Below are 21,637 nucleotides of genomic sequence, written 5' to 3' on the forward strand. Positions count from 1 at the left end.
AAGACCCCACTGTGGGAAGAAAACAAGCAAGTTAAAAAAAAAAGAAAAAAAAGAAAAACTGGGTGAATTGCTGTGTGCTCCTAGTCAGAGGACTTCAGAGCATGTTTTCAGGGTATACAGATCGCCTGGTTCAGGCAGCAGAATCACCTGGAGTGTTTCATGAACTGCAGGTCCAAGGGTCCTGTCTCAGACCTTGAAAATCGACATTTCTGGCATAGGGCCCAAATACCTGCCTTTTCCATAACGTATGAGGGCCTGCATGAGGCCAGCTATTTTACTGTCTTTTATTCACGAATCTATCCCAAACATCTAGATCACTTCCTAAAAACACCTGAGACAGGATGGGGCTCTGTAAATATTTATTGAATGAATGAATGCACCAAAGCCTAATAGGATCTGTTAGGGTTGCTTTTCAATTAAACAGTAGCAGAAACCATCGGCAGGAGAGAGGAGTCTTTATTGGGAGGAAGACAGACTTGAAAAGAGGAAGGAGAGAAGTCAGTTTGAAGAATGGGGCAATTTCTGAGAGGCTAGGCCAAGGTGGGGCAATGAAACAGAGACTTCGTGCCACAGAGCATTGGGCAGCACTTGACAGATGAGGAAAGAAGCTTGAAAAAAAGGGAAATGCAATGAGGCAGTGGTTAGAGCAATGGTTCTTAAACTTTAGTGAGCCCTCCAAATCCCCTGGGAGGCTTGCTAGCCCACTGAGCGCTGTCCCCCTCCATCCTGAGTCTGTGATTCAGCATGTCTGGGTGGGGCCTGAGGATTTGCATTTGTGACAGGCTTCCCAGGGGACACTGATGCTGCAGGAAATCTGCCTTGTGAACCACTTAGAGTTAGATTGTTGCTTTCAGGAGTCCGATGGGCTGGGGTATGAATCCTAGCTCTGCAGAGCCTTGCGAGCTGTGGGACCATGAGGGTTTATCTAGCCTCTGGATCTCAGTTTCCCTCACATGTAAAATAGGGATAATAACGATGATTAGGTGTTGCAACGCCTACTGAGTTGATTCATGTAAAATATTCAGCAAAGTGCTAACACATCCAAGCACTTACTATCTTAAAAATTATGACTTTGGGGGCGCCTAGGTGGCGCAGTCGGTAAGCTCCTGACTCTTGGTTTCGGCTCAGGTCATGATCTCAGGATCGTGAGATCGAGCCCCGCGTCGGGCTCCCCACTCAGCGTGGAATCTGCTTGAGATTCTCTCTCCTCCTCCACCTGCCCCTCCTGCTAGTGCTCTCTCTCTCTCTTTCTCTAAAACAAATAAATCAATCTTTTAAAAAAAAATTACTACTTTGTCCATTGCGACCTCTGTAACTCTTAGGGGGAAATGAAGCATCTAGTTGCTCTTCCAATGAAAGAAGAGCTAGGGCTTTGTAGAACCAGCATAATATTTAATAAGAGGATGGACTAGTTCAGATTCCAGTACGACAAAACTGTTTATTTCTGTGCCACAGTATAGTGGTCAACTAGGTAAAATTAACTCCTGATAGGGAAGTGCCCAAAGGCTTATTTTTGCAGTTTGGCCTAACTGGAGATGGATGGTGGTGATAGTTACACAGAAATGTGAACATACTTAATGTCACAGAGCTGAACATTTAAAAATGGTTAAAATGGTAAATTTATGTTATATATTTTACTACAATAAAAACAGATGTGGATGGCCCAAGTATTACTTTCGGCTCTCTCCCTGATGATCTCCTATAGGGAAATTCATTTTAGCGTGTAGTTTAGGAACTATTGTTCAAATGAGCCTCCTTAGCTTGAAGGGTGACTACATGCTGAAACACATATTGGCTATCTTCTGGGGCGAGCTCTCAGGGCCTGCCATTGTCAGTGCATTCTCTAATAAATCAGTTTTAAAGATGAATCCAGTGATGTTTTAAGGTCCTAATGTTGAATTGCAATCACTTCTCATGCACAAAAACCCACATTTCTGGATTCTCATTGGGTAATTGAACAAGAAAATACCCTGGAGGACTTGGCCTAAAACAGCCTATCTTTTGCTTTGAACTTTTCATTTGTGAGATGATGAACTTGGTTGAAAATATAGGCCATTCCCTCTTTCTAGTTACACAGGCCTTTATCTGGTGTCTGAGCCTTCTTTTGATGGTTATAATACTATACTGGCAAAGAAGGGTACCTTTGTTCTTAAAATCAAATACTATACCAATGGGGGGGAAAAAGGCCTCCTAATAAAAAGCATAAGAAGGATCTGGGGAAAATCATTTAGAAAAGCAAATGTAGACAACTTTCAATTGCCCAGCTCAAGTGAAACTCCACATCATAGAGGTGGTCCCCCTATTATAAGCAAGTTGGATTCCAAAAGCTTGTCAGTGGGCTGTGTATAAGGTGGCATGCATTTTCCTATAGCACCATCTCTATATGTAAGACTGTATTTTGCGCTCTAGCATGGTACCTGGAAAATCAAGAAGAGATGTCTTTGCTGGACTCAGCCATGAGAGTCCTGTCCAACTTCCACAGTCTAGCTGTCTACTACTGTTGCCATCCCCATGGGAGGGATCTTGCAAGTTGTGTGTTCCTCCCTCAGGGATGACCAACATTCAAGGTTGGAAATAGTCCAGAAATCACAATTTGATTTTATAAGACACTTTGCAGAACTATCTTAGATAATAAAGATTTCTGATGGCTTTCTAAAGAAGAATTAAAGTGTGTTGTGACTGTCTAGCTTCTTCTATTTCTTCTCACTCTTCAGCTTCTTCTTTTGTTTTGTTTATCATTCTCCTGCATGCCAGAAGTGGGTTTATATGATTTCTCAAACTCCTAGCCAACAGAAATAAACATATTGAAACACAGTAGGTAACTACTGAGACCTGGATGTGAGTTTCTAACCTTCCTCTTGCTGTGAACTCTCGAACAAATTACCTGACATCTCTGAGCTACAGTGTCCTTATATTAAAAATGAAATAATAACTCATAAAGGGTTACCGTGATAATTAAATGAGATAATACATATGAAGTGCTTAGCCTAGTGCTTAGACATAGTTGGAATTCCATAAATGTTAGCCCCTATTATTGTTACCTGCTTCCTAGGCTCTTTATTGTTATTTTTCTGGCTATAGTTAATGCACTCATCTGTATTTGCATAAATGATATTGAAAAATGTGTGTCCTAAGCATTCCATGCATTTGCACAGCAAGTTATAGTTTATAAAGCAATTTCTTGTTTGATCCTTACGACAACCCTGTGGAATCCAAAGAGCTGGAGATACTTCTTCTTTTCACACATGTGGGAAAGGGGTAGCGGCTTGGTCTGGATTGGCTTTGGCAGACCAAAGAGTCAAACCAGAGTCAAGACTCTTTAGGTCAGTGCTTTCTGTTATGTAGGAGAAAGGATCTTAGAATTACTGATTCCATAGTATTGCCAACCTAAGGACTAGGGAGAAAAGACTGATGTGTCTCTTGCTTTAATCATTTGCTTTTTAGAAAACATATCCAAGAAGCCATGCTTTATGAAAAGAGTTAGAATGTTTATTTTTCTTCCATGTACTAAAATTTTTCGGCTCATGTGCAGCAATGTGGTAACTTGAAAGCTCTTTCCAGGGATTTCGTGCTTCTGACAGTTTCAGGTCAGGTTCACATGGGGGTGGAATTTGACTATACTCTAGTCATTCCCAAGGGAATAATGGGGTTGATGAGATGGTGGACATCCTGAGGAATTCTTAAGCAAAATGAACTTAATAGGTTGTTTCAATATTTTTATCGCTTTTAAGTGACTCTGACTTTCCACATCCCGATTTCTAGATGAGTTTTAAAAGAAAAACAAAAAAACCTTCAAACTTCTGGCACAACAATAGTAGTTTTGGCGATTTTCTCTGGATTTGCATATCTCCTTTGCATATCGGTTCTCTATATACCTATAATAGAATTTCCTTTTTGACATAATCACGGCATAAGCTGAACCCTTGTTATGATTTCTTGGCTCCACATGTGACAATAGTTTTTAAAAGAGCAAGAAGCAAGTGTTCTCCCTATTTGTGATAATAGCAGTTTTGGGGCCTTAAGGGTCTTGAAAATCATCCAATTGGGAGGTAAAATATCATCATACTTAAGGCCTTGGGCACTGGAATCCAAGCTCTCCCATTTATTAACTGAACAAATTGAGGGAAATGATTTCCTTCTAAGGCTTTAATTCCCCTCTCGACGAAATGGTGACATGCTAGAACCTGCCTAACAGGGCTGGTGTGAGGATTAAGTGAGAAGAAGGCGTAGTGATGGTGCTCAGTGGTGGTCACACACCGTCCTCCAGACACCCATCCTCCAGCTCCTCTCAGTAATCTAGATACTGGGTCAGATGCAGCTATTTGTACAGATTCCATGGTTGTAGGTGAGAACAAACCACTCATAATTATGAGCAGAATAATGTCCAATAAACTTGAATCATGCAGTTGCGGAGTCTTTCTACAAAACCACATCTATAGGGTTAAACCAAAGGGCAGTTTGAAACTTTGGCCTCTGAGTGTGAATGCATTGTCAAGCATTTCACAGTAAAATACAATAGCATTCCAGATCTCAGTATGATGTCAGACACAATGGATTACTCATTTCAGTGGGAGTTCATTCTCTCTGAAAACCCAAAAACATTCATCTAGAAATTTCAAGACATACTGATGAAGACATTGCCAGCTAACTCCACCAGGGACACTTGGTTCTATTTCTTTCTCCCTTAGCTCTATATTTTACTGAACTTAACCAACGAATTTTTTTTGTTGTTCTATTTTATCTTTTATGTTGCAGCATTTTTACATTTGGACAGGAGTACGCAGGATGGAAAACAGCACATGTGTTCACTGTTTGTAAATGAAAGATTCATTCATTCAACAAATATTTGCTCAATAGTTATTGTTCTAAGACACCGAGTTCAGTACATGATCCCTGACTTCAAGGACTTTAGATTCTAAAAAGGAGACGGAGTAAAAACAAGCAAACATATCAGAAGATACTATAGTAGCAAGTAATTGTTGACCACAGAGCCCAGTTTTCTTTAGACTTAAGCTGAGACATAAAGCCGTAGGAATCAGCCATGGAAATCATTTTGGAAAGTACATTCTGGAGTGATAGAACACCTCCGATCCATACCTCAATACTTTATGTCTATGGTTAGGTTTCTTGCTGATAAAAATTACAACATAAATAGATTGTGGAGTTTGGAAATGATTGGATAATAGGGAATAAAACATAATTGAGTATGTACTAAAAGTAAAAAGCTGATACCGGAATTTATAGCGATACCATAATTATTTAAATTGTCACTAGAATGGATTTTGTGGGCTAGCATTTAAACACACAGAGAGTCTTGAGTGACACAGCAGTCGCCCATATGTATGTAAAAAAGACTTCAGCTACATCTCAGAATTCTGCTGTTTAGCAAATCACTTCATTTTGTTTTCATTTTGTTTCCCTCCTGGTTTAGGATATCACTGAAATATCTCGGTGTAATTACTTCCATACTTTGTTATTAGTATTTTATATTTTTTTATTTCATGAACTAACCCTCCAAATTGTAGCTGTGCTGAAATGAAGCTTCCTCTGAAATTTTGATTCTTATTCTGAGGTACCGGCGGGGGGGGGGTCCCCAATGTAATCCATAGCACTGTATAAGGTTTGAGTGTAGAATTATAAAGTCCTCCGTGAGCATGTGCATTCTTCACCGTAATTCAGAGCGGAACAATCAGCATTCAGAAGCACACGAAGCTAGGACTCTCTTCCTTGCTCCCTCCCACCCCCCCAATAAAGTGATCCCCACCCATGAGTCCTAGACCATTCATCCCTTGCGTTTGGTATTCGTTCTGCTCCTGAACTCTCATGGGCCATCCATGGATTGAAAATCAAATTAATACACAAGGAGAGATTATCGTTGCGGGGGATTTGTGGGAGCCCAGACACTTTTTATGAGAAGAGACTGTCACCCCCAAGGATGTTATTTGAATCTGAAAAGAGGTGGTTATAAAGGAAGTGGCTCTGCTTTAATCTGCTGTGGGGAGTAGCCACCCCGCTCTACAGCTAGGCAGCCTTCCCATAGGAGCAGAATGAGCATTCGCTGGAGAAAGCAGCTGAGGTTGGAAAACAGTTGCAGTTTTGCAGTTTCAGGAATGTGTGGGAGCTGCAGCTTTAAGATGGCATTTCCCCCCCTCGCTGCTGTGGAGAGAGCCCGGGCTAACGTGAATGGGGGTTTTGTATGAAGGTTGCGGGTGAGGCAGAGCCACTTGGTAATCAGGGCAACAAGGCACATTAATCCTTAAGGAATATACTTTACACACAGCCTCTCTCTTTTCTCTTAAAGCGAAAGCATAAGTAAAACTTCCCTGTGCTCCCGTAGTTACCCTGCCTTTGATCTCATTTGAAGTTCAGCGCTGAAGGCAACTTGATCTCGGACGCTATCTCCTTTCATAGATGATAATTAGCCCAGTTCTAGAAGGCCGGCTGCAATGATATCCTTCGCTGTTAGAAAGGGGACGGGGAGCAGGGATTGGAGCAATTGTTTGCTGTGTTGATGACTGTGTTGTTGCCATGGGAAAGCTCAAGACTTCAGGAGAGTTTGTGTTTTGTTGGGCGAGGTGCCAAGCTGTGGTGACTTATTACAACCGCGCGAGTGAGCCGTACAGAGCAGTATCCCGGGTAGCAATTCAAAGGGCAGGAGCGCTTTAATCAGGGAAAGATAGAGCGCTGAGTATCCACATTATGCTTTATTTCAACTTGGAACTGATAAACAAACCCAACATTTTAGGAGTCTCTGGGTTTGGTCTTTTCACTTTGGAGGAAAAACAAGTCAATTCTTCCCGCCCACCCCAGCTAAAAGGCAAAACAGAAATGCTTCTGCTTTACATATAAAGACCCCTTGTAAAGAATGGAGTGTTCTCAAATAACAGCTCTGCGCACAAAGGCGAGTTCATCTTGACTCAGCCTCAAGAAGGGCAAAACTGTGCAGGGTAGCTTGATTTGGTGTGAAGAAAAAAAACAAAAAACCAGGGGAGGAGATTGGGAAAGTTGCTTCTAAATTCAGATTCCAGACACCGCTTTGCCGCACTGCTCCGAGAGGTTCAGCCATTTGTGCCCCCAATCCCATGCCTAGCACAGCACTTGGCCCAGCCTCCATGTTTAGTCATTGTCTAGCCATACTGAAGACAAGGAGTTTTCCTTGGGGTTGGAGGAAAAGTTGCTATATAGATCCATAGAAAGGAAAACTCTGGAGCTTTGTGAATGATTGTGGCCTTTCAGGTCACAAAAGACTGGCCACAGCCCCTCTTCCTGCCAGTAGTCAACATAGCCCTGATTCTTTAGGAAGATGCCAAGTCTCCTTTTCTTTTTGTGCTGTGTAGACATTGCTCAGAAGTTCCCTCGGTGCCAAGTCTTTTGAAGCCTCTTGGTCCATTCCAGAGAACTCTTGGAAGAAGAGAGAACAACTTCACAATTTCCATTTTTAGCCTAAAACAGATGTCAACATGTTAACTCTTCTTCATTCGGTATTGTGGGCCTGGGCCTGTGTAGGGATCCCAGAGGCACAATGAAGCGCCCCATGTTTTCCGGATAGATTTTCAGTGACAGACTTGTGAGAAATAGATGTGTTGCAGATCAGTGAGGCAGCTGTGTCTTATGGCATAACGGGAAGCCAGGTAGTTTTCTTATTTTAAAATATTGGAGTACAAGTTAAGTGCGATACATTTTAAATATTCATTTTCTGGTTTTGTTTTTTTTTTTTAAGATTAAAGTTAGCTTTATTAGGTGGACGAATAAAGAAAACATAAGATTTTAGTAGAAGATGATTTGTCTTCTCAGCACACTTTTTTTTAAATACCCATTTTCCAGGATTGTTTTCTCTTATCTTTTGGAAACACTTTTCAGAGTGCTTATACTTGTGTTTGTTACTTTGTAGTTTTATTTGGTTGCCAGATTGGCTATTTATTTTCACCCAGTTTGACCTTAAAGAGACATACTTTACATAGAGGCAGATGTTTTCATCTGCCTTTATTTTCAGTTACTGTATTTCCAAGTTCTGGTAACATTCAGAATAGTTTATCATATAAGCTGTGGACATTTTTCTAATATAGAAGCAAATTTTCTTTGTGTACCAGATGGCTCAAATAGTAACTTACAGATATCTAGGCCTTTGGGAATTAGGGAATTGATGCGACTTCCCCCCCAGAGGTTTTCCATATAGTACAGTTTCATATGTATGTTAATAAGGATACATCCTGTATCATCATCATCATCATCATGGACTTTTAAATAGACTTTATTTTTTTTGTCTTTTAAACTGCTTTATTAACTTCACAATATATAATGAACATCTTGCCATGCAATAGGGTAAAACTCCCTTGCTGACAGAATCTTATATTTTGAGTCAAAATACAACATTCAATTAGAAGCTGGTCATAGGAGACCCACAAGAGACATGTAACACCAAAAGGTTTACAACAAAGGTACGTTGAGAACATTAAGTTTAGGAAGCAGGTGTGTCTTCCTGTTACCTTCAGGGAAAGCATCGAGATTCAAGGCATAAGGCAAAACTCATCACGATGGTCATGGTGAGGAGGGTCAGTGCTGACTGCCCGCAGACTATGACTGAATTGCTCTTCCCTCAGCTTTTCCCTCAGCTGCCTCATCTCGTCCCTAGTCCCTTCCATATTCTCCTCTCTCCTCCTTGCCTGTGGTTCTCCAAGCCTCTGAATCATGTCCCACCTATACTGCAGGATGGGCTGCCTAACACGGAGCCGCCTGCGATTTACTCGAGGCACACAATATTCACCAGCTTCCAAAGGGAGGGCCAAGGGCTCTCCTTTATTAGCAGCTTGCTCCTTTTCATCCTTTTTTCCGTTTTCTTGTTTGACATTCTCCACGTTGAGATTTTTTACTGCTTGTTCCTCTTTGGACGCCATTGCTCCTGGGCCTATCCTCGCAGTCTCCTCCTCCTCCCGATTCTCCCCGAAGAGTGCGCCCCCGCCCCCCGGACTTAGACCTGCACACCTGCGTGCCCTTCGCTTTGGACTCTTTGGGGCCGCCTGTGGCCCGCACGCCCTCAGGGCCACCGGGAGCAGGCACCGAGAGGCAAGTGAGTGCGGGCCGGCTCTTAGACTTTATTTTTTAAAGCACTTTTAGGTTCACTGCAAAATTGAGGGGAAGGTAGAGGGATTTCCCAAATGCTGTGTGACAGCACACATGTGTGGCCTTCCCCACCATCAACATCCCTACCAGAATGGTAAATTTGTTACAATTAATGAACCTACATTGACACCTCATTAATCACCCAGGGTCCATAGTTTACATTATTTGGGTGCACTCTCGGTGTTGTACATTTTATGGCTTTTGACAAATATATAATGACATATGTCCCTCATTATAGTGTCATGCAGAATGGTTTCACTGTCCTAAAAATCCTCTGTGCTCCACCTGTTCATCCTTCTCTCTTTCCTAACTCCTGGCAACCACTGATTTTTTTTATAGTCTTCATAGTTTGGCCTTTCCCTTATTATTTTAGAACGCAATATCTTTAATTTTAAAATATTTCACTAAAATTTGAAAGTTGCTTAAAAATGGATGAGTGGTTTAAAAAAAAAAAAAACACCTCAGAACCCTGTTTTTGCATTAAGGATTTGTTACAAATAGACTAATTCCTTCACCAAAAGTGAGAATTCCTCGACCTAATAATATATCTGAACGCTATTCTAAGTCAAAGGAATTACAGCTTTCTGGGACTTTGGAATTTTCAAAAAGTGATTGAGTCAGTAGCTCCTTGAATAGAAGCATAAAGAACATAACACATAAGAGCATAACATGGCACAGATGCATTTAGCCTTTTCTTTTTCAATGACTCCTTCGTCTGGGGATGACTGTAGTGTAGTTTCATTGTGATCAGGGCTGTGTTTTTGGAGAACTACAGCAGTTAGCTATTCAGGTTTCCATAGCTCCTCTGTCTTTTCCAAGAAGAGTTTTTATGAATACATTAATTACTCACAGACCTATAAAAGGTTATTAGGGGAATTAGGGCCAATAGGAAGCATTAAAAACTTTTGAAGTGGATGCCATAAAATGTAGAAGGATGATCTGGATTTAAAGCAAGTCTTGGTGCCACATCTCAGTACTGGATGGAGGAGGAGGAGATACTTCTCTCTTTTCTAAATTCATCTCAGCCCATATCCCACTCTGTGTTTGGACTGTGGCAGTACTTCCAAACTGGCCTCTTACCCCTTCACAAATCCTCTACCCTCTCACCAGTTAAATATCTAAAAAGAACTCCTTTTTTTATTAAGTCCCTACTTAAATGACACCTTTAGCCTAGAAAAAATTCTAAGCTTCCTAACTGATCCTGAATTTTGTGGACCCCAGAGTCAGGAGGATTCTAGGCTTGTTACTGGAACTATAACTGTGGTAGAAACCAGCCAGACTTTTCATTCTGAGGGGTGAGAGAGTGAACCCTTTCTCCATGGCCCAACAGAGCCAGAATTCCCTCCTCAGAATGGGACTCTGTGATCAAGGAAGGCTCGGAACTGACTTGCAAGAATTAGGGGGGAAGAAGCTTTCACAGATTCAAAGGACTGGACTGGGTGGGTCCGATGAGGATCAGAGGACCCGGACTGGGGAAAGAGGGACACACATTGATGGGGACCAAGGACCATTTGGGTCCTGGCACCCACTTCCTTGCACATAGTCATTGCACAGGAAGAATTTGCCGTGGGATTGGCTGAACACAGTGGCAATTCTTATGTTTTTTTTTTTTTTTTTTTTTTTTACTTTCTCAGATACCTAGGTCAGAATTTAAGTGGGACAGGAAAGGTGTCAGCTCTAGATCAGAGCCTATGGCAAACCCAGGAGTCATAGAAAAGAACCCTGCCCTTCTGCAGGTGCCCACAAGGGCAGCTTGGGCAGTATGTTTCTTGTATTAGTATATACTTGTTTCAGCACTCATGGGAAACTGGTTCCTACTGGCTCCTTGCTCTATGGTCCATTCCTTAGGAGGAAATTGCTATTTTACTATAGAAATCACTATAATTCAAGCAAGATTAGCAAAGGAAACAGCATCAGTTGGACTTAATTTTGACACTGGAGTAATTTCTATATTGGTAAATTATGTGATACTTATGTAAAAGTTAAAGAATGTACTACTCTTTGTGGAAATAATTCAGGATGCCTGAGTAGAAATTATTACCTTTCCTAGAGAATGTGTGAATCATATGCTCTATCATTTCAAGGAAAGTATAGAAAACATTGGCTGAAAAATGTCAAAACTACATTGATGGTCGACATTGACTGGAAGTGTGATAAAAATGGGTCCTTGAATTCATTATAAATTGGCAGAGCCCTTTTAGAAAGCATTTTGGCAATATCTTTCAAGAGCCATAATAATATCTGTGCCCTTTGACTCGGTAATTTCACTTCTGGGAATCTCTCAGAGGAAAGAATCCAAAATATGGAAAAAGCGATATGCCTGAAAATAATCATCGTAGGATTGTTCATAATAATAATAAAAACCATCAGAAACACCCATGTGTACAACAGGAACCAAAGTAAGTGACTCTTACCTATGTAAAAATATGAATATAAAAAAACCTGGGGAGTAATACATATAAATCATAATGGAAGTGTTAAGATGGTGTGTATTCATATATATTTTTGGGTTGTAAGCAACGGACACAGACTCTGGCTAGCTTAACCAACAAAATAATTTATTAGAAGGACGTGGGGTTGTTTGTAGAATGCACAGAAAGTCTGAAAAACCAAACCTTGGGAAGGGAAGGAATCAGGGCAGCTCTGAGGCTCCAGGTAGCAGGAACCAGAAAATCTTGTCTGTAGGGTACCTCCTCAGAGGACAGTCAGCTCCACCTGGCTTCTGTGTCGTTGTCCCCAGCCTCCAGCAAATGAGAATTTCTTTGGTCAGTCTTGGATCACATACCCACTCGGTGACAGGAGGAGAGGGCACCATGATCAACTCTCCCACCCAGAGCGGACACAGAAGGAGGGGTGGTCTCCCTGGGTAAATTAGGGGGTTGACATATACAAATAAGAGAGAATAGATGCCTAGGAGGCCAGTAGAGCAGATATATAATACATAGTGGGGTTTTCTTCTCTTCTCTATATAATATGAATTCTCTCACATTTTTAAGTCAATGAATATTAATCAACATAATGTATGTCTGAGAAAGTCAATATGGATAGAGATAGAAACATTTCCCATTATATTATTGCAAATACTGACTGTATGAAGCAGCATAGATAGCTGGAAACAAACCCGTGTCTTTAACAGTGAGCTAAGTAGCAGTTTCTTAGTATCTTAATAAATGGAAATACCTGATGGGGCTTTGATGAGGAATAAATGAAGTAGCATATGAGAAAGGACTCTGCACAATGGCTAGCACATGCAATAAAAGTGCATATTAAACTCAAATAAAGGCTAAAAGGGGTAAAGAATGAGGTCGCAATAGCTCTTCAATGTTTATGTTGTAGCCAAAAAGCAACGGCTAAGTTATATATAGTGGCAGGTGATAATGATTGTAAAATGTGTGAATTATGGTTCAATTTAGATTTTCTTTGCCAGTGCTATTAATTTGTGTAAGTAAAAGTGTCAACACCTGAATGTATTATCTGAGTATGAGTCCAAGAAGCACAGTTCACGAAGGAGCTGATTAATTTGCCTAGGTTTGGATTTATTTATTAGGATGCCATCGATCATGACATATATACTTTAATTTAGAACAGTTAAAGGATGTACCATATAAGATAGGAATCTGTTAGTATATATAAACTGCAGTGAAAAGCTCCAAGAAATGTAGTATTTGTTTTTGTCAATTAGTCATGGGCCATCCCCATGGGAGCAAAGTAGTCATTCTGTGTTTACCACGTATCCATGGACTATAATCGATTGGCTTGATCAGGGTCTGGGTGTGAGCTAATTCTCCGCTGGAGTTTGAACGACTGATCTATTCTAAATGGGGTTACTGACAGACAGGGCTAGGACTAGAGTGAGGCAAGAGAGCCATGTAGGGTGCACTCATTCTCAAGTCAGGCACTCATTGAGTGTGAGTGGCTTACATCCTGTGCCTCATGCTAGTCCTGGGCCTGGTGGCAGAAAAGTTGGCACGTACCTCAATTCAGAATTTTTAATTTCTGGGAAAAGGAATCTATGTTAGACTAATAGCTCTATGTGTGTGCGTGTACAATTTTTGCTTGTCAGATGTATAATACACGGATCCTCACGATACCCGGGATCCTCAGTCAAATGGTATTAAAATCTTTTGTACCAAAGGATTGGTTCAGAACCATGCAGCTAGTTATAATAAAACATACTTAACTATTAAAATGTCCGTATTACCCACGGCAATCTACAGATTCAGTGCAATCCCTATCAAAATTCCAATGGCATTTTTCACAGAAATAGAACAAACAGTCCTAAAATTTGTGTGGAACCACAAAAGATCCTGAATAGCCAAAGGTAGAGGCATAACACTCCCTGATTTCCTACTATCCTACAAAGCTGTAGTAGTCAAAACAGTGGGGCTATTGGCATGAACACAAACATACAGACTAGTGGAGCAGAATAGAGAACCCAGAAAAAAACCCATGCGTATATGGCCAATTAATTTATGACAAAGGAAGCAAGAATATACAATGGAGAAAGGACAGTGCCTTTAAAAAATGGTGTTGGGTAAACTGGACAGCGATATGCAGAAGAATGAAATTAGACTAGTACCTTATACCATGCACAAAAATTAACTCAAAATAGATTAAAGACTTGAATATAAGACCTGAAACTATAAAACTTCTGAAAGAAAACATAGGTGGTGAGCTCATTGGCGTCCATCTCGGCAATGATTTTTTTGGATCTGACTCCAAAAGCAAGGGCAACAAAATAAACAAATGGGACTACATCAAACTAAAAAGCTTCTGCACAGCAAAGGAAACCATCAACAAAATGAAAAGGCAACCTACTAAATGGAAGAAAATATTTGTAAATCGTATCTCTGAGAAGGGGTTAATATCTAAAATATATTTAAAAAAAAAAACACCTCACAACTCAGTAACAAAAAAACCAAACAATCCAACTTTAAAAATGGGCAGACATTTCTTCAGAAAAGACATAAGATGGCCAACAGACACATGGAAAGATGTTCAACATTACTAATCATGAGGGAAATGCAAATCAAAAGCACAATGAGATATCACCTCACACTTGTCAGAATGAATCTTATCAAAAAGAGAAATAGTAAGTGTTGGCAAAGATGTGGGGAAGAGGGAACCCTCATGCCCTATTAGTGGGGATATAAATTGGTGTGGCCACTATGGGAAACAGTACGGAGATTCCTCAGAAAATTAAAAATAAAACTACCACATGATCCAGCAATTCTATTTCTAGGTATTTATCTGAAGAAAATGAAAACACTAATTCAAAAAGATATATGCACTGCTACATTTATTGCAGCATTATTTTCTATAGCTGAGATATGACAACAACCTACCTGTGTGTCTATCAATGGATGAATGGCTAAAGAAAATGTGGTATGCTTACACAATAGAATATTACTCAGCCACAAAGAAGAATGAAGTCTTGCTATTTGTGACATTTTACCCCTTGAGGGTAAAATAAGTCAGAGAAAGACAAATACTGTATGATTTCATGTATATGTGGAATCTAAAAAACAAAACAAATGAACAAACAAAATGAATAGATACAGAGAACAGACTGGATGTTGCCAGAGGTGAGGGGGATTGCAGGGTGGGTGAGGGGGGTCAAGAGGTACAAACTTCCAGTTATAAAATAAGTCATAGGCATATAATATATAGCATGGTGACTATAGTTAAAGTATTATATTCCAAGTTTGAAAGTTGCTAAGAGTAAATCTTAAAAGTTCTCATTAGGAAAAAAAAAATTTAACATTTATTATATGCTGACTGTGAGCCAGGAGTGAAACTAAGCATTTTACATTTAATCCTCAAAATAAGTCTATGAGGTAACTATTTCTATTATAAAGATGGGGAAATGGAGGCATAGCAGTTTAATAATATGACCAAGATCCCAGGATCAGTAGCAGATCTAGGACCTAACTCTGGGGTCTGTCTCCAAAGTCCATGCTCTCAAACACAGGGTTCTGCCGCCGTCATCCTGGCCTTTTACCCAGTTATTCTCACCACCACCGCCCCCCCCCCCCCCCCCCCCCCCGGCCCCTCTGACTCACCGCCAAAAACTTTTGGGGTCATAAATTCTCTTATGATGTCATCCAATGCAGGGACCCTCCCTTTCTTCCAACACTTATCTTCCTTTTGCTGACTTCCCTTTCAGCTCTTCCCACTGTGCACACTGAAAATTCTTTTCCATTGTTAAAACAAAACAAAACAAAACCCTTCAGGCTTTCAGTGAAACCCGGTTCTCTCCTAAGAACATTTCCTTACTTGTATTCCTCTTAGGTAAACGACGGAGAAGCCCTGGGAGCATACCTTGAAACCATTAGGAAGCAGTGTCAGCATTATCTTGGTTCCAAACCACCTCTTTCAGCTTCTCCCCCCTCCTTTGAAATTTGCACCACTTAGCTTTTCTTGCCTTCGACGTGATCCCTCATGGCCCTCTGCCTGTATCCTGGTCACTTCCGCTCTAGACAGCTGCCTACTCTTCTCTTCTTCCCAACTCCTGCCATCGTCCCAGCAGATTTCAGCATTCCCGAAGGAAACACTTCAGACACTCCAGCTGTTAGCTTCCTGACCTCCAGTTTCATTAGCATTCCCCTTGGCTCCACTGAGGAAGGATTCCCATGGCCTCACCCTTGACCTTATCACCACCTCAAACTGTCCTACCAGTGAAATCTCAAACCCAGATATCACGCTCTCTTATCTACTTCCACCTTCCCCATTTCCTCACTCCTGCTAAACTGTCCTTCCTTATGAAGACCTCAACTCTCTTGACCTCTCTGCTGTTTCTTACTCTCTGCATGTCCTCTCACTACTGTTCTTTTTTTGATTTACCCAAACTGAATCTCCCGGTTGGCAGTTGAGATTACTCTTCTCTCATCAACACCTTCAGTTTCTTGATTTCTTTATCCCATCTTGCATTGTTTGGGTTCTGAGTCTCCAGAAGTGGCTCCTGAGAAATTGAGCACAAGTCATTTACTCAAGAGGTGATTCTGGGAAGCACATGTAAAGGCACTGGCCAGTGAGACAGAGAAGGGAAGGAAGCTCCCCTGCATGATGTGCTAAGAAGCAGTTTGCTGCTGTGGGCAGCGAGGGCTCCATCTGACCATGAACGTGTCTCAGAACCGCCCTTCCACCAGAGGCAGGGCAGGTAAGGTGTTCATCCACCAACATCCATGGGCCAGGGACTGAGAGTTCTCCCAGAGGAACTTCTTCCCTAGAATTCCTTGCTTCCCTTTTGTCTGAGGGCCAAGCCTGCTTCCAAAGCTGGAGAAAGGCCCCAGGCAGAAACACTTAGCTGCTTGTGTTGAGAAGCTGTCAGCATACACAGGATATGTGAGTACCAGGAATATACGGATGAGGTACTGGCAGCATCTACTATGTTCATCTATCATGCAAACCTCTCAGTACCAGATTGATCTGGAAAGCTGCTTTCTGATTACTGACTGTATTTTTGTGCTATGATTAATATATGGTTTCTGATCTTGGCAGGACCCATCATTGACATTCTATGATCTTTTAGCTTGTTGCCTTTCTTTCATTTCTCTAGGAAGGAGAAAACTCTGTATTTATTTATTTATTTATTTATTTATTTATTTATTTATTTAAGATTTTATTTATTTATTTGACAGAGAGGACGAGAGAGCACAAGCAGGGGGAGCAGTAGAAGGAGAGGGAGAAGAAGGCTCCCTGCCGAGTCGGGAGCCCGATGTAGGGCTCGATCCCAGGTCCCCAAGACCATAACCTGAGCCAAAGGCAGACGCTTAACCATCTGAGCCACCCAGGTACCCCAAAACTCTAGAGTTAGGTAGGGTGAGTTCACATTCAGGCTCTGCCACTTTGTGAATTTGGGCAGATAATCAAACTTCTCCAAACCACGCTTTCCTCTTCTGTAAAATCAGGATATTAATGTCAGCTTGATTTTTGTTATAAATCATTTGATAAAATAATAAATATACATATAATAAGACATGCATATAATATATATAACATAAACATATTTTATATCACATAGATATGCCGATATATATCCTATCACAATGACTAACACATAACAGGAACTCATTAGCTCTTTATCGGCTTAGTTATCTTCTCTTATTCAATCCTGATATTCTTAGCAAATGGCCTTGATTCATACTGCTCACAGAGAAAACATACCATCTACTCCTAACTCCACAACTTTTCAACACCCTCCCAACAGAGAATACCTGTCCTGTGTTTACACATTCCTTGAGTCTCCCAGGGAGGGATGCTCTTCCTGTTCAAGTGTAACCTTTACTCAGCTCTTTCCTATTCCTCCAGAACTTCGTATCATCAGTTACCAGCATCCCCCTGCTACACCCTCAGCCTGATGATCTTCACTACTTTTCTTCAGAGGGCTTTCTTTAAAGTGTTATAATCACTTGGCATGTATGTACATTTTCATTTTTACTTTAGCCCAGTCAGAATATGTAGCATACTGTTTATTCATTGAAGCAGAAGATGTCCTTCTATCACATAGCTGCCAAGAGGGCAGTGTCGCAGAAAGTCATGTTGTTTTCAACATGATCAGACCTGAGAGACAGAAAACTACACTATTTCTATTCCCTGGGTATAGTAGGTTTCCGGAAAATTGGGAGAAGCTATGAGAAGATGAAGAGGGGGTGTAGATGACAGGTAAAATGTGGGAGTTAGGGTAGGGGGTAAGATTATCTTTAAAGCTAATCTTTAAAAATCAAGGAACAGAAAATCCCTAGGTGCACTTAAAAAGAAATTTTAGCATGTGGGGTATTTCTGTATTTTCCTCCATTATACAAAACATCATTGGCATACCAAATATATTTTTTATAAAGTGTTTAGACTTTAGGATGGTGAAGACAAAAAACAGGTTGACAGACTGTACATAAAACTTTAGTAGGAGTTGCTTTCTATGGTAAATAAATATACTGAAAAAATCTGTTCCTGTTATAGGTGCTGATTTACCATTAGTATTATTCTTTTTTTTCTGCAGATACTTATTGAGCTTGTACTCTGTGTACTTTCTCATTAAGGCTCTGCCATGCTCTACAGAGATTATGAAAAGGCAAGAACAGTAAGAAGAAGTTAATATTAGACTACACCATGTATAGAATGAATAACTGATCAGCTCAAACTTGTTCTTTTGATATCCCAGATGCTAGAGGCAAGGTCATATCACTGTTTCTCCTTTAATGGGAATTAATGAAGCATTTTCTGATGCTGACCAGACTTGTAATTGCTGTAATTTCATTGGTGATAAGCTTTGCAATTTTAAGAAGTGGAACGTGTTCTTTACTGTTTTTAAAGAAAATGGTTAACAGAAAAGAGAAATATTTCAAGTGACATTCTTAGTGGAATACAGTCCAAAATCAAAAGCTGCAGTGGAATCTTGAATTTTAATCAATAGTTGTATTTTGGTAGTAACATTGTTATTATTTTGGAACTATTTGCAGATATTGTAAGATATAACAAATACCTATGTTAATATTCTTGGGAAGATGTTTTAAGTTAAAGCAAATACCTATGTTTTCAGCCCAATATCAAATCAGAAAATCCTGTAGTATTAAATATGAATTGGAATTCATGATTATTTTTTCCAAAAACATAATTCTGTCCACCGAAGAGGGGAACAATGAACACTCCCAATGCCTAAATTGTGGTCTCTTAATACCATTTTTACTAAAAGGAATAAGGGCTTTTTCACTAAAAGGTATCAGAGCTTTTTGGAAGAAGGGGCCATTCCAGAAACGTGGCCATAAATGTACAAGATGCACATGGGTCATCTTGTGTTACCAGTAAGCAAGGAAGACATTAAAGACTAATCTTACTAAATGGACACAGAAGCCAATGTGAGGGGACATGGCTAATAATGCAACAATGAGGTTATCAAGAATAATTATGGTAACAGTTATTTGAAACACACTGAATACATAAAAATCCAAATAAAACAAAACAAAAAAACTCATTGTTTTCCAAATTATTAATCTGGAAATTGGCAATTAAAGAGAAAGACCTAAGCATTTGTCCTGCCTTTCCTTTAGTAACCATATTTCTGAGTATCTGAACAATTTAGTTGCGAAGAAAGTTTTTCAGTTTTTTACCCAGTAACTATAAATAGGGAGGAGAATTAGAAAACCACCATTTTGCCAACCCTTATGTAATTGATGCAAACAAAATCATCAGTGAATTAAACTGTTAGATGAAATATTGATAATTTTCCAATGGCTGGATTAGGCTGTCGCCACCTGAATTCACTGACCAATTACAGCTTCACAGACAGTGAGGCGTCCTAACATTGTGTGCCTCCTGACGTGGTATAAAAGAAACAGCACAACTCATAAAATATTCTTGGCAAAACAAAAAGTTGATCTGGAATCCAGTCAAGCATTTAAAATTAAATTCTGCTTCGTGGGCAATTGGAGATAGAGGGGTAAGTTAAATGATCCTTGAGGAAGTAAACAGATAAATCTGAATGTTGGACATTTTATAGGAAAACTTATCTGATTTCTTCTGTAAGTCAAATGTATATAATAAAATTAATATTGGGATTGAAAGGGGAGTGCTGCTCTGGACTATAAAGATGTAGGACATGTGCTAAGGGAATGTGATGTGCGGACCCTGTTTAGATCCTGATTTTAGGGAACTAATTAATACAAAACAATCTTTGAGACAGTCTGGTAAATTTGAACATGGCTATATTTTAGAGGACACTAGATGATTGTTAATTTTTTAAGTACAGTAATGACATTGTGGTTATATAAAGAAAATATATTTTTAGAGATGCACGCTAAGTACGTAGGGGTGAAATTATATCTGGGATTTGCTTAAAAATACTTCCACACCACCAACATAGAGCACTAATCAGAGTGCAACAAAATCTTGATAATTGTTGAATCTGGCTGATAGGTGTATAGGGGTTTATTCTGTGTATGTTGAAATATGTTATAAGAAAAGGGAATGGTCAGAAATACAGGTCTACCTTTCAGTTTTGATTAGAGTCTCAAATGTTTAACATTTGAAATGAAAAGGTATTCTAATAAAGCCTTTGAAGCCTCACTCTGGAAAGTGTTTTTGTTGACTTTGACTCCCCGTCTCAGCTGGGGTCCTGGCCCAGCCTCGGCCTTTCCCCATGTTGCAGTGGTTGTCGACATCAGTGATACTTTTGCCAGAAAAGCTCATAGAGCCCGCTCCGCGTGCAGGGGGGTGGACAAGACTCATTGCTTTTAGTTACAGAAAAGCTTGATGACGTTGCCTGGGCACCACAATAAGGATTCAGTTCATGTGAGGATTCTACTGGGGACTTAGAGACTAAGCAAAGGAAGCATTTATCCTCTTTTGCCTCAATTTTCCCATCTGTCCAGTGGATGTCATGCTATTTTTCCTTTATCATTCAAGGGCCAACTCAAATATCTCAAATACTTTCTTGGCCACCAATCCAAAGAATTTTTTTTCCTTTGCCCATTGAGATGTGGAACAATTAGCAAGGCTCATAGTTCTGCATTCTTTAAACACTACTTGAAATTCATCAGTGACTAAAATTCTCCCTTCTTTTTCTTATTCTTATTCTATATTTCACCATGAATTTTTTTGCCTGTCAGTTGGGCACTTTGGGATGGCATTTTTCAACTTGTTGGCCATGACCCATTAGTTGGTCATGAAATGAAATTCGTGAGTTATTACCAACATTTAAAAAAACGAAATAGAATAGAAATTAGTATGTTGCATATAGGAAGAGTATTATTTTCTGAAATTTGTTCCAGTTGTGTGTATGTGTGTGTTCTGGGGTATGATCTAAGATGTATCCCTTGCTGTGGGTTATAGTCAAACAGTTTGAAAGCCACTGTTCCAGGGGGATGCAAAGCCTACAAAGAAGAATGTGTTACAGATGAATGATTAACAATATACTTGAGTATTATTATTGAAGCTACTGCTTTAGTTTGTTTTTACCACCATCAAACAGCCCTATGGTGCATGTATGTTCGTGTGTGTGTGTGTGTGTGTGTGTGTGTGTGTGTGTGTGTTTCAACAGCAGAACAGTGGTAATTTGAATGAACCACAATGTAGTTTAATACTCAGTTGGGATTTTATCAAATAACATGACTGCACATTTAAATTACTATTGTGCCGCCAGGTTAAGTAATAACATAGGCTTCTGAGGGTCTTGGAATAAAACAGATTCCAGATGATGGGCATTTAGTTCTCAGGGCTTGTATTTCAAGAGAATTCTGAGGCCTTCAGCAGCATATCTTAGTGTGTATTGAGTTCTATTTACAGCTCATCTCACTTGGGCATGCAGGAAGCAGTTTTGAATGTATTTGGTGTGAATCTGGGCTTACAAATGAATTAGAAAAATGTCAATTCATTTTTGTTTCTAAAGGTAGTAAAGCATTTTAATCCTGTCTCTGTTTTTATTGAAAGTTTATTCACCTGTGGTTTTTCTATAACTCTTTCAAACTCTCTTAAAATATCAGTGTTTTCAGAAAAATTCTGACCATTGCAAAAGTGAATTCGT

At 39.9% G+C, this 21,637-nt stretch overlaps 2 protein-coding genes across 2 annotated transcripts in view; one reads left to right on the forward strand and one right to left on the reverse strand.

Moving 5' to 3' along the window:
• The window catches only part of MAML2 (mastermind like transcriptional coactivator 2), a 337,243-nt gene that overhangs the window by 25,413 nt on the left and 290,193 nt on the right, over positions 1 to 21,637 (forward strand). The gene's annotated exons all lie outside the window — the stretch shown is intronic.
• LOC116645778 (protein BEX1-like) lies at positions 1,228 to 13,607 on the reverse strand. Its single transcript, XM_032426190.1, has one exon. The coding sequence runs from the start codon at positions 8,892 to 8,894 to the stop codon at positions 8,508 to 8,510; it is 387 nt and encodes a 128-aa protein (XP_032282081.1). The 5' UTR covers positions 8,895 to 13,607; the 3' UTR covers positions 1,228 to 8,507.

This window comes from Phoca vitulina, unplaced genomic scaffold (genome assembly GCF_004348235.1).
Source record: "Phoca vitulina isolate PV1807 unplaced genomic scaffold, GSC_HSeal_1.0 scaffold34, whole genome shotgun sequence".
NCBI classification, from domain to species: Eukaryota; Metazoa; Chordata; class Mammalia; order Carnivora; family Phocidae; genus Phoca; species Phoca vitulina.

Excerpts from the sequence above, each read along its gene's own strand:
- LOC116645778 (XM_032426190.1), bottom strand. The coding sequence starts at position 8,894 with ATGGCGTCCAAAGAGGAACAAGCAGTAAAAAATCTCAACGTGGAGAAT.